Source organism: Phyllobates terribilis, unplaced genomic scaffold, assembly GCF_046119375.1.
Source record: "Phyllobates terribilis strain yellow unplaced genomic scaffold, ASM4611937v1 Scaffold_7__3_contigs__length_470593459, whole genome shotgun sequence".
NCBI lineage: Eukaryota > Metazoa > Chordata > Amphibia > Anura > Dendrobatidae > Phyllobates > Phyllobates terribilis.
The window spans coordinates 58,879,386-58,893,079 of NW_027362767.1; the positions used below are offsets into that span (position 1 = coordinate 58,879,386).

General features: G+C 47.6%; 1 protein-coding gene across 3 annotated transcripts in view; it reads left to right on the top strand.

Annotated features, from left to right (window-relative positions):
- KIF26A (kinesin family member 26A) overlaps positions 1-13,694 on the top strand; it is a 157,299-nt gene that overhangs the window by 18,629 nt on the left and 124,976 nt on the right. For all 3 annotated transcript variants that reach the window (XM_073638633.1, XM_073638635.1, XM_073638634.1), the window contains exon 2: positions 4,398-4,625. In XM_073638633.1, the coding sequence (XP_073494734.1) occupies positions 4,398-4,625 (228 nt within the window). The remainder of the gene's footprint in view (positions 1-4,397; positions 4,626-13,694) is intronic.

Below are 13,694 nucleotides of genomic sequence, written 5' to 3' on the forward strand. Positions count from 1 at the left end.
CATGTACATCTCCCAGGAGTACCACCATTACATGTACATCTACCAGGAGTACCACCATTACATGTACATCTCCCAGGAGTACCGCCATTACATGTACATCTCCCAGGAGTACCACCATTACATGTACATCTCCCAGGAGTACCGCCATTACATGCACATCTCCCAGGAGTACCGCCATTACATGTACATCTCCCAGGAGTACCGCCATTACATGCACATCTCCCAGGAGTACCGCTATTACATGCACATCTCCCAGGAGTACCGCCATTACATGTACATCTCCCAGGAGTACCGCCATTACATGTACATCTCCCAGGAGTACCGCCATTACATGTACATCTCCCAGGAGTACCGCCATTACATGTACATCTCCCAGGAGTACCGCCATTACATGCACATCTCCCAGGAGTACCGCCATTACATGTACATCTCCCAGGAGTACCGCCATTACATGCACATCTCCCAGGAGTACCGCCATTACATGTACATCTCCCAGGAGTACCGCCATTACATGTACATCTCCCAGGAGTACCGCCATTACATGTACATCTCCCAGGAGTACCGCCATTACATGCACATCTCCCAGGAGTACCGCCATTACATGTTCATCTCCCAGGAGTACCGCCATTACATTTACATCTACCAGGAGTACCGCCATTACATGTACATCTACCAGGAGTACCGCCATTACATGTACATCTACCAGGAGTACCGCCATTACATGTACATCTACCAGGAGTACCGCCATTACATGCACATCTCCCAGGAGTACCGCCATTACATGCACATCTCCCAGGAGTACCGCCATTACATGTACATTGACCAGGAGTACCGCCATTACATGTACATCTACCAGGAGTACCGCCATTACATGTACATCTCCCAGGAGTACCGCCATTACATGTACATCTCCCAGGAGTACCGCCATTACATGTACATCTCCCAGGAGTACCGCCATTACATGTACATTTACCAGGAGTACCGCCATTACATGTACATCTCCCAGGAGTACCGCCATTACATGTTCATCTCCCAGGAGTACCGCCATTACATGTACATTTACCAGGAATACTGCCATTACATGTACATCTCCCAGGAGTACCGCCATTACATGTACATCTCCCAGGAGTACCGCCATTACATGTACATCTACCAGGAGTACCGCCATTACATGCACATCTCCCAGGAGTACCGCCATTACATGCACATCTCCCAGGAGTACCGCCATTACATGTACATTTACCAGGAGTACCGCCATTACATGTACATCTACCAGGAGTACCGCCATTACATGTACATCTCCCAGGAGTACCGCCATTACATGTACATCTCCCAGGAGTACCGCCATTACATGTACATCTCCCAGGAGTACCGCCATTACATGTACATTTACCAGGAGTACCGCCATTACATGTACATCTCCCAGGAGTACCGCCATTACATGTTCATCTCCCAGGAGTACCGCCATTACATGTACATTTACCAGGAATACTGCCATTACATGTACATCTCCCAGGAGTACCGCCATTACATGTACATCTCCCAGGAGTACCGCCATTACATGCACATCTCCCAGGAGTACCGCTATTACATGTACATCTCCCAGGAGTACCGCCATTACATGTACATCTACCAGGAGTACCGCCATTACATGTACATCTACCAGGAGTACCGCCATTACATGTACATCTACCAGGAGTACCGCCATTACATGTACATCTACCAGGAGTACCGCCATTACATGCACATCTCCCAGGAGTACCGCCATTACATGCACATCTCCCAGGAGTACCGCCATTACATGTACATTTACCAGGAGTACCGCCATTACATGTACATCTACCAGGAGTACCGCCATTACATGTACATCTCCCAGGAGTACCGCCATTACATGTACATCTCCCAGGAGTACCGCCATTACATGTACATCTCCCAGGAGTACCGCCATTACATGTACATCTCCCAGGAGTACCGCCATTACATGCACATCTCCCAGGAGTACCGCCATTACATGTTCATCTCCCAGGAGTACCGCCATTACATTTACATCTACCAGGAGTACCGCCATTACATGTACATCTACCAGGAGTACCGCCATTACATGTACATCTACCAGGAGTACCGCCATTACATGTACATCTCCCAGGAGTACCGCCATTACATGTACATCTACCAGGAGTACCGCCATTACATGTACATCTACCAGGAGTACCGCCATTACATGTACATCTACCAGGAGTACCGCCATTACATGCACATCTCCCAGGAGTACCGCCATTACATGCACATCTCCCAGGAGTACCGCCATTACATGTACATTTACCAGGAGTACCGCCATTACATGTACATCTACCAGGAGTACCGCCATTACATGTACATCTCCCAGGAGTACCGCCATTACATGTACATCTCCCAGGAGTACCGCCATTACATGTACATCTCCCAGGAGTACCGCCATTACATGTACATCTCCCAGGAGTACCGCCATTACATGCACATCTCCCAGGAGTACCGCCATTACATGTTCATCTCCCAGGAGTACCGCCATTACATTTACATCTACCAGGAGTACCGCCATTACATGTACATCTACCAGGAGTACCGCCATTACATGTACATCTACCAGGAGTACCGCCATTACATGTACATCTCCCAGGAGTACCGCCATTACATGTACATCTCCCAGGAGTACCGCCATTACATGTACATCTCCCAGGAGTACCGCCATTACATGTACATTTACCAGGAGTACCGCCATTACATGTACATCTCCCAGGAGTACCGCCATTACATGTTCATCTCCCAGGAGTACCGCCATTACATGTACATTTACCAGGAGTACTGCCATTACATGTACATCTACCAGGAGTACCGCCATTACATGTACATCTCCCAGGAGTACCGCCATTACATGTACATCTCCCAGGAGTACCGCCATTACATGTACATCTCCCAGGAGTACCGCCATTACATGTACATCTCCCAGGAGTACCGCCATTACATGTACATTTACCAGGAGTACCGCCATTACATGTACATCTACCAGGAGTACCGCCATTACATGTACATCTCCCAGGAGTACCGCCATTACATGTACATCTCCCAGGAGTACCGCCATTACATGTACATTTACCAGGAGTACTGCCATTACATGTACATCTACCAGGAGTACCGCCATTACATGTACATCTCCCAGGAGTACCGCCATTACATGTACATCTCCCAGGAGTACCACCATTACATGTACATCTCCCAGGAGTACCGCCATTACATGTACATTTACCAGGAGTACCGCCATTACATGTACATCTACCAGGAGTACCGCCATTACATGTACATCTCCCAGGAGTACCGCCATTACATGTACATCTCCCAGGAGTACCGCCATTACATGTACATCTCCCAGGAGTACTGCCATTACATGTACATCTCCCAGGAGTACCGTCATTACATGTACATCTCCCAGGAGTACTGTCATTACATGTACATCTCCCAGGAGTACTGCCATTACATGTACATCTACCAGGAGTACCGCCATTACATGTACATCTCCCAGGAGTACCGCCATTACATGTACATCTCCCAGGAGTACCGCCATTACATGTACATCTCCCAGGAGTACCGCCATTACATGTACATTTACCAGGAGTACCGCCATTACATGTACATCTACCAGGAGTACCGCCATTACATGTACATCTCCCAGGAGTACCGCCATTACATGTACATCTCCCAGGAGTACCGCCATTACATGTACATTTACCAGGAGTACTGCCATTACATGTACATCTACCAGGAGTACCGCCATTACATGTACATCTCCCAGGAGTACCGCCATTACATGTACATCTCCCAGGAGTACCACCATTACATGTACATCTCCCAGGAGTACCGCCATTACATGTACATTTACCAGGAGTACCGCCATTACATGTACATCTACCAGGAGTACTGCCATTACATGTACATCTCCCAGGAGTACCGCCATTACATGTACATCTCCCAGGAGTACTGCCATTACATGTACATCTCCCAGGAGTACTGCCATTACATGTACATCTCCCAGGAGTACCGTCATTACATGTACATCTCCCAGGAGTACTGCCATTACATGTACATCTCCCAGGAGTACTGTCATTACATGTACATCTCCCAGGAGTACCGCCATTACATGTACATCTACCAGCAATGTATACCCATGTGGCACTGAGAGTTACCGATGTAGTTCTCAAATGTGATAAATACGACTGACGCTTGATGAGTGTGAGCTCTCTGGACAAATCCCCGAATTCTGTGTAGATGACAGTTGTATGAATAGCAGATGCCATAATAATGACTGTACACTGATGTATGTGATGTATGGATTTATTAAAGCTCTCTCTGGTCTCCCTCCTTAGGTTGCAGACAGGTTCCCTGGCAGAGAAGTCCCACCACCCAGGAAAAGGTTGCAGTCAGCAGATGAAGCTCTTCAAGGCAGCCGTCCTGCCCCTGAGGGAGCTGGGGCAGCCTCGGTGTCCGAGCTGTCAGAGGGACCCGGGGTGGGAAAATGGTGCCCTTACTGTCAAGCAAAACTGGCTGAACTGAAGAAGCAAGCCCTCAAATTGGCGGCCCCCGGCTCCATAATGGTAAGAGCGCCTCTGATAACGCCTCCTTTAGTTTATGGTCAGTGATATAGCTTGACACTTAAAGGGATGTCCGGTGCTTTTTCCACTCAGAATAGCGCCACTCTTGTCCCTAGGCTGCGTCTGGTATTGCAGCTTATACCTATTCAAGTAAATAGGGCTTATTAACGTATTATAAGACCATGTAACCCTCGCTAGTAATTGGTGCTCACTGTAGGATTATCTGAGCACAGAATTGTTGCAATGTCTTAATTTGCTTTTGGAACAAAGGGTTAATCCTAAGGCTCTGATGAAGGCTCTGGGATGGTGTCTGTGCAGATCTTTAGCACAGTAGTCACTATAAGTAATACTGGTGTTAGTTTTTGCTTTGTTCCTGTCTGGAAGTGTTTGGGTTAGTCGGTATTTCGCATGCTGCTCCTTACTGCCACCTAGCAGAGAGATTTTATTATAACATTGAGTCTATGATGGTCTGAAACTCACTTTGTTATTTTTAACGTTTCTCTTGGTGCAAAATTTCCATAATGATGGTGCAAAATTATATAAAAGCTCTGAAAATGTGCAGATTGACAGTTCTTTATATCTTATAATGCAAAGGGACTGAGCCATTGGTTCTGATCCAACCAGCGCAGACTCTACATGCACTTTACATATTCTGCCTGTATTTTCTATCTTAAAGGGGTTATCCGGGACTATTTTTTTTTAAACTATGGGCCAAAGAACTAACAGGAAGGTAGTTGCTAACTACCTGTCTGTTGTGCCCAGCCCCGATCTCCGTCGTCCCAGAGCGATCACAGACCGCGGTTGTCGACAGAGTAGCAACTTCTCATCCGCTCTGCTCTGTTGACGGGGCGTGACTGCTGACGTCATGCTGATTGACTGCCGGCTCCCTGCTTCCTAACTGCGGGGAGCCATCTGTCAATCAGCATGACTTAGACAGTCACTCCCCATCGACAGAACAGCCCGGAAGAGGAAGAGCTGCTCTGTTGACATGGAGCAGCTGGAGCAGAAGTGGTCGGAGTCTACACTGGGTACAACAGGCAGGTTGTTACAAACTACCTGCCTGTTTTTTTTTTTTTTTTACTATGGGACTAAAAACGAAGATCTGGATCACCCTTTTAAATAGTTTTCTACTAGAGTTGAGCAAAAAAAATTGCAGGACAGGTCCAGTAGCCCATCGCTGCCAGACTAGAGCCCTACGAGCCCCCTTCTACCTGTCAGCATCTCCAATGACTTTGTGCCAGCCCTATAATGAGAAGAGGTGCGGGGGACGCCAGCAGATAAGAGGAAGTTTGCATGACTCTAGTCCAGCTGCCACGGACTATCGATGGTCGTGCAAATCTCTAATTTCTATGACAATGGAGTGTGATTTAGGGAAATGATATTGTGGTTCTTATTAATAGTTCCCACTTGGTGCAGCGCTTGGGTATAGGATGGTGCTATACAAATAACCTGTAATGCAATCACAGCTCCTTCTCCTCTATATCCAGTGCAGAGATGTAATTGTTACGCTATTTGAGCCAACATCTGGCGTTCACATAGACGGCCGTCACCCACCCAGGATTAAATGTGCAGTAATTACGAGCTGCATTATTCCTCCCGGTTTCTGCTGTGTTTTTTTTTTTTTGGAATGTTTGTGAGAAAGAAAAACCACTGTGACAATTAATGACAGGGTGACCCGATGCCGTGCTGTGTGATCTTGGCTCAGGAAGGAAACCAGCCCGACCCTTTGACGAGGGAGGGATCAGTGACAATAAAATAACATTACAGCATGTTTCCGAATCTAAAAGGGACAGTAACCCAAATAGATTAGATACAAACATTTCCATTCTTTTTCTGCCCTTGCAAGAAAAGAAAAAAAAAGGATCCCTTTAAATAACCTCATTAGTTTTCAGTGCATCCGAGGACAGTTGTCATCATTAGTCGGCTAATGCCAAATGATGTAAACATGAGCCACGAGGAGGAGTGAGTCAGTCCACCTGTTACACATTTTCTGCTAAATTTTTGCCATATGGGTGAATTTATTTTTCTAAGATATTGTCAAAGCGCCATATGATCGTTTAATAGTGCGGATGACACGGCTTTAGGATGTCAAGTTTATTAAAGGGCCGCTGTCATTTCTGTAGGCGTATGCTCATCTGGTGGCCAATGCAATGAGGAACACAACTGCAAATTACTTTATTTACCCACAATCACATTCTGAGCCTTCCACAAATGACTCTACAGTGCCGGATAGTAGGTATCTCTCTCCTGTTCATATTAATATTCACTGCCTGTTGTCAAGTGTAATCCATCACTAGCAGCAGAGAGGCTGAGAAGACTTACAGGAAGTGAGGGCGGGGCTTTGTCTCAACAGGAAATGAAGGCGGGGCTTTTTCTCTCAACAGGAAGTGAGGGCGGGGCATTGTCTTTCAGCGGAAGTGAGGGCGTGTCTTTGTCTCCCAATAGGAGTGCGGACGGGGCTTTGTCTCCCAATAGGAGTGGGGCATGTATTTGCCTCTAAATGGGAAGTGAGGGTGGATCTTTTTTCGCAATTGGAAGTGGGGCAGGTTTTTGTCTCTCAACGATCTTGACAAAGAGCGCTTGCCGCTCGAAATGCGCCAAAAGATGCCTGCATTCTCTTTTTTGTGAACACACAATTTTAATCTTTGCTTCATGTACCTTGGAAAATAAAATGCACTTTTTTGGACTTTATCTGTGAGCTGGATTTTTCTGTTTTCTCTATTGGCTGATCACTGTGTCTCAATGGGAAGTGAGGGTGGTCTCTGTCTCTCCGCGGGAAGAGGGGGCTGGTCTCTGTCTCTCCGCGGGAAGAGGGGGCTGGTCTCTGTCTCTGCGCGGGAAGAGGGGGCTGGTCTCTGTCTCTGCGCGGGAAGAGGGGGCTGGTCTCTGTCTCTGCGCGGGAAGAGGGGGCTGGTCTCTGTCTCACCGCGGGAAGAGGGGGCTGGTCTCTGTCTCTCCGCGGGAAGAGGGGGCTGGTCTCTGTCTCTCCGCGGGAAGAGGGGGCTGGTCTCTGTCTCTCCGCGGGAAGAGGGGGCTGGTCTCTGTCTCTCCGCGGGAAGAGGGGCCTGGTCTCTGTCTCTCCGCGGGAAGAGGGGGCTGGTCTCTGTCTCTCCGCGGGAAGAGGGGGCTGGTCTCTTGTCTCTCCGCGGGAAGAGGGGGCTGGTCTCTGTCTCTCCGCGGGAAGAGGGGGCTGGTCTCTGTCTCTCCGCGGGAAGAGGGGGCTGGTCTCTGTCTCTCCGTGGGAAGAGGGGGCTGGTCTCTGTCTCTCCGCGGGAAGAGGGGGCTGGTCTCTGTCTCTCCGCGGGAAGAGGGGGCTGGTCTCTGTCTCTCCGCGGGAAGAGGGGGCTGGTCTCTGTCTCTCCGCGGGAAGAGGGGGCTGGTCTCTGTCTCTCCGCGGGAAGAGGGGGCTGGTCTCTGTCTCTCCGCGGGAAGAGGGGGCTGGTCTCTGTCTCTCCGCGGGAAGAGGGGGCTGGTATCTGTCTCACCGCGGGAAGAGGGGGCTGGTCTCTGTCTCTCCGCGGGAAGAGGGGGCTGGTCTCTGTCTCTCCGCGGGAAGAGGGGGCTGGTCTCTGTCTCTCCGCGGGAAGAGGGGACTGGTCTCTGTCTCTCCACGGGAAGAGGGGGCTGGTCTCTGTCTCTCCGCGGGAAGAGGGGGCTGGTCTCTGTCTCTCCGCGGGAAGAGGGGGCTGGTCTCTGTCTCTCCGCGGGAAGAGGGGGCTGGTCTCTGTCTCTCCGCGGGAAGAGGGGGCTGGTCTCTGTCTCTCCGCGGGAAGAGGGGGCTGGTCCCTGTCTCTCCGCGGGAAGAGGGGGCTGGTCTCTGTCTCTCCCCTGGAAGAGGGGGCTGGTCTCTGTCTCTCCATGGGAAGAGGGGGCTGGTCTCTGTCTCTCCATGGGAAGAGGGGGCTGGTCTCTGTGTCTCAATGGGAAGTGGGAGTGAGTCTGTCTTTTAATGAGGAGAGGAGGCTGGTCTTTGTTTCTCAATGGGAAGTGGGGGTGGATCTCGGTCTCTTAATGGGAAGTGAGGGTGGGTATTTGTAATTCTGCTCCTGCTTTGCTGTCTGTCATAATGCATACAGGTATAATAGAGAGGTTGGGTTTCAGTTTAGGAAAACAACTGGACAATAGCAAGAGAAATTCATACAGTCAATGGTACAGATCTAGCAAAGGTTACCTTGACTCTGACATCACAGCATTGGGATATCACAGTGCAAAAAAAGTAATTCAACACCTAATGAGTTGATGAGGGTCAGTGGCTTGTGCAGTGATAAGTTTTCTTAATCGTCTTAAGTGCGATAACATTCTGTCACAAGTTATCATGATGGTCACGGTAACCTTTGCTACATCTGTATGTCACTAAGAATCCGTGTCTGATGACATCACGGATATATGTATCGTTCAGACAGCCACCGTGGAACCTTGCATAGAGGAGGCGCATTACAGGTCGGTCACATTGGAATAATTCCCAAGACAAGAATGTGATCACAATTAAAAGTTTACATACTGCAAAACGTTAATAGGCTAGTTAGCCAATTGACATTCCATCTAGTCCTCCTGGGGGCTCCACCATCACAATACCACAGCAAATATTTAATGAACTAGGGGTCCGTCCCTTCAAAAAAATGTTAATTATGGAGTTCTTCCCTGGAATTGTCCAACAGTGATCGTAAACTTTGGCTTGAACAGGTGGTCATCAGCTAATGCAGTGGATCACTTAAATTCCTATAACGAGCATTAGTCCCGTGGTAGAAGACGTGTTCTGTCTTGCGACTCAACAGGTGGAGACACAAGCATGGGAATGCCTCGACTACACTGGAATCTTAATATATATCTAGGATTTAGTAAAGTGCAGGGTTTCTGGATGTCATGAAACAAACTCATAATGTGGAATTATGGGAGGAGGTCTCCTTATATAAACATCCCTCTTCCCGTTCATCTCACTGTGCCATATACATCTACTGTATATTACAGAAGTCTCTCGCCTTTACTGGGCCATATAAAGAAATGTTTAGAGTAACTAATAACAGTGTTTATATCCCCCCTACATGTGTTATATATGCCGAGCGCTAATGGAAGAGCAGGAAGGGGCGAGTGAAGGATTTTGTATGAAGATTCAGATTTCTCTTCTCTCCAACATATTGTGTTCCTGTTCCTTCCTTCTCATAACCTAAAAATCTAGGTATGACTAGACTTAAAGGTCACTCATCACTCACCATAAATGTGTAATTTTTTTACCTGGTGTAAATGCCGCTGTTCTCCTGAATCCGGCGATGTTTTTCTTTTGTTCCTGGTCCTCTCCGTTCCTGAGATATGACCCCCTCTTCCCTGTATATAAATCTAGTATTTTGAACTAAATGGGCGTGGTCTTCTACAATAGTTGAGAACCACACCCACGAAACTAAAAAGATCACATTTAGAGGGAAGAAGGAGCCATATTTCAGGAACGGAGAGGCCCAGAAACAAAAGAAAACCAGCGCCGGATTCATGAGAACAGCGGCATTTACACCAGGTAAAAAAAATAGATATTTATGGTGAGTAATGGGTCACCTTTAAGTCTAGTCATACCTGGATTTTTAGGTTGTGAGAAGGAAGGAACAGGAACACAATATATTGGAAAGAAGCTCTTCCATCTTGGGATCGCTGCTGTACCTGGCAGTAGGACCCCCAGTCATCGTGCATTTATCACTTATCTAGTGGTTAATTAAATGTTATTTATACGCCTTCCTCAAAAGTATGAGGACTTGTCTATTGGGGTTTTCATATGGCAAGGTATAACGCCACCCGTGGCGCAAGTGGATTAGTGGACCCACTGTGCCGCAGGGTCGGGTCTGTCTAGGTAGGGGCATAGCTGAATGGCTACCTGGTGTTCACTGCAGCTCCAGATGTTGGAGACAGGCTGGGCTGCAGGTAGCCCTCAGGTACCACTCCTAGGCAGATGCTGGTACTGCAGCAGCTGACCCCAGTGATCCGGTTAGCTGACACAGGCTAGGACTCCGTTCAGACTAATAGGATAAGTTGAGGTTTACGGCAGAACGGTTACAGACACGGAGATTGAGGCGGATACTTCTGGGATAGTTTGTAGCAGTCCGGATACATGGATAGGGAAATGTTCAGACACTGGCTGCACCGGGACCAGGGGGCAATGTTCAGTACCTGGCCGCACCAGAACCAGGGGACAATGTTCAGGGCTCTGGCCGCACCAGGAGACAATGTTCAGGGCAATGGCCGCACCCGCACTAGGGGACAATGTTCAGGGAAATGGCCGCACCAGAGCCGGGGGACCATGTTTGGGGCACTGGCTGTAACAGGACTGGGGGAGTTTGGGAACAGGACTGGCCGCTCCAGGACCAGGGGACAATGTTCGGGAACAGGACCTGGCCACACCAGGCCAGGGATTCGGGTACAGGACACTGGCCACACCAGACCAGAGGACCTAACAACTCACTAGTAGGGGCGACTACATACTAATAGGCTGAGAGCCATCCAGCCGGTGAGCTCATCATGCTAAATGCGTCCCAGCTATTCACTGGGGAAATATGTGCGAGCGCTGCCCCTTTAATAATGGGGAAGCGGTCCCGTGTGAACAGTAGGCCAGCTGCCAGGAAGTGTGGCATGCACATGTAGGAGACATGCCAGCATAAGGAGACCGTGCCGCGGGGCCGGAGCAGTGAGTATGCCAGCGTCCCTGCATGGAGGGGGAGGGGAAGCCATGCAGGCAAGCTGGCAATGGTGTTACACAAGGCTCTATTAGGTGGACCAATACAATGCCTAAATACAGTATCCAAATATTCCTATAACATGGTGCCATATAACGCTGCAAATAATTCTAACAATACTGCCATTCAGTGCCACCAAAAATTGCCAATGTCCAAATATAAAGCCGTTTAACACCCAATTAATGAAGGCGTTAATAGTGAAGTCTTTGGTGCTCTGGAGCATTCAGGGTACTGAAGTTCCTTGGTGGTCCAAGGGAGCGAAAGTTTATATGTTCCACATTCAAGTTGTTCTACGGGTCCAGTCTTGCAAAATTAAGCTTTTTTTTTTTTTTTTTTTTTTTACAAATTTCCAATTATAGCATAACTGACCACAATGGCAGCCATCCGTGTTGTCACCCAGGTGTCTCAGAAATGGCTAAAACTATGAAAAGTTTCAATAGAATTTAGGAACTCAGCCCCAGCCTATGGATCCTATTAGGGCATGTGAACCCCTTCTGTTTGCCAACTGTTCTTCTGTAAGAGTGGCTCCCACTGTGGTGAACCTGATGGATGACCATATATTTAAATAGCAGCCATGTAATGCTACGTGTTCCCCTGTAGAGGTCACTGCAGAGGAAAGGTTTATTTAGACCTGCGATCCTCTGATCGCTGACAGCCAGAGAATTTGGTTGAAACTCGATTTGAAAAAGGACTTGTCTAGATGAGGATGACCCATGTGTTTTATTTTATTTCATTTTTTTTTTTTTAATCAAACCCTATTCCTATTATTTCGGAACTGAAATGTAAATACGTACCCTGCCAATAAATAGTTAATTTTAGGGGAAGTAAAATGGTTTATGAAAATCCCACATTCCCGTATTATCCAAAGCCCTTGTTCAACTCCAAACCCAAACATTGGTGTAGGATCTACTTAATGACACCTTCCAGCTTCCTGCCATAAATTAGTCCTGGACATCTCTGTTATTACTAGGGATTCGTCCATTTGTCGGTGATTATATTGTTTTACTTTATGTATTATAACAACATTGTTTCATTAAACAATGTCATTTTTCCTGCAGGAGAAGCCGGGGGTCTGCAGGGGAAATCTGATCTTATTGACCTTCATTTCAATTGAAATGTTTCCTGCGTGATGATTATAAAATTCCTTTACTGGAACTAAATTTAGTTGTTTTTTTTTTGGTCGCATTGGGATGTGGGTTTAAAGTCCGGCGTCTGGAAATAAGAAGCAAAACAAGACTTTTGATTTTTTTTTTCAAAGAGTCATTGAACGCTTGATTTGGTCACAGCTGACGGCTGGTGGATAATATTAAGTTGTTGGCTGTTCTTGGCAAGTCGATCGGGACTTACAATGCGTAGATTCTTCTCACGGCTTTATCTGCTGCTTATTGACATTGACCTGTCTCCTGCTGGGTGGTATATGCTTTTGGGAAAATACACCTGCTTTCTGTTGAGAGCCCTGGTTGTAGCAGGTCGGGTGCACCTGTCCTAGGAGGTCACTCTGTGTGGTCCCAATTATCTGTCCTTCAAAGGGGAACATCTTGGATAATAGAGGGGGGGGGCGGGGAAGCCGATGATTGGCAAGAGAATCTCCCTCCTAATACATTTCCATCTCTGTAAAGGGCGCTATTAATGCGGTGACCTGTCATTGTGCGCCAGCTTGTATAAGGGTAGGATTTCAGGTACAAACCTTACTTTGTGTCTAAAGGTTGTAAAGAGCATTGACCACCGGGAGAAAGGTTAACTCTGTTCAGATCTGCTCAGCATCAAGTATCTCATAAACGTTCTTGAAAGTCCCAATTTTTTGCAAATTTTCTTTTGTGATATAAAAGTTCCGATTAATCGATCTATAGAAATTTAGTTTAAAAAATAATTATAGAAAATTATGTATATGAGGCCTCAGTGCATGATAAAGAGGTTATCCAGGGCTTTATTTTTTTATACTCAGGGTCTAAGAACGGGCAGGTAGTTATTAACTACCTGCCTTTTGTGCCCGGCGCCGATCTCTGCCGGCACAGACCAGTTACAGTCCACTCCTGCCGGTGATTCAGTGGCTTTTGCTGATGTTACATCGACAGGGCAGCAGCTTCTCTTCCACTCTGCTCTGTTGACGGGACATGATGGCTAATATCATGATGATTGACAGTTTACTCCCCGCTGCCTAACTGCAGGGAGCTGAGTGTCAATCAGTATGATATCGAAGGTCACGCCCCATTAACAGAGCAGCCCAGAAGAAGAAGAGCTGCTCTGTTACCAGCTAAATTGCTGGTAGGAGCGGTCAGTGACCGTTCTGTGCCAGCGCCGGGTAGAACAGGCAGGTAGTTAGATAAAACCTTTAAAGGGGTTTTCCCATGAACAAAAG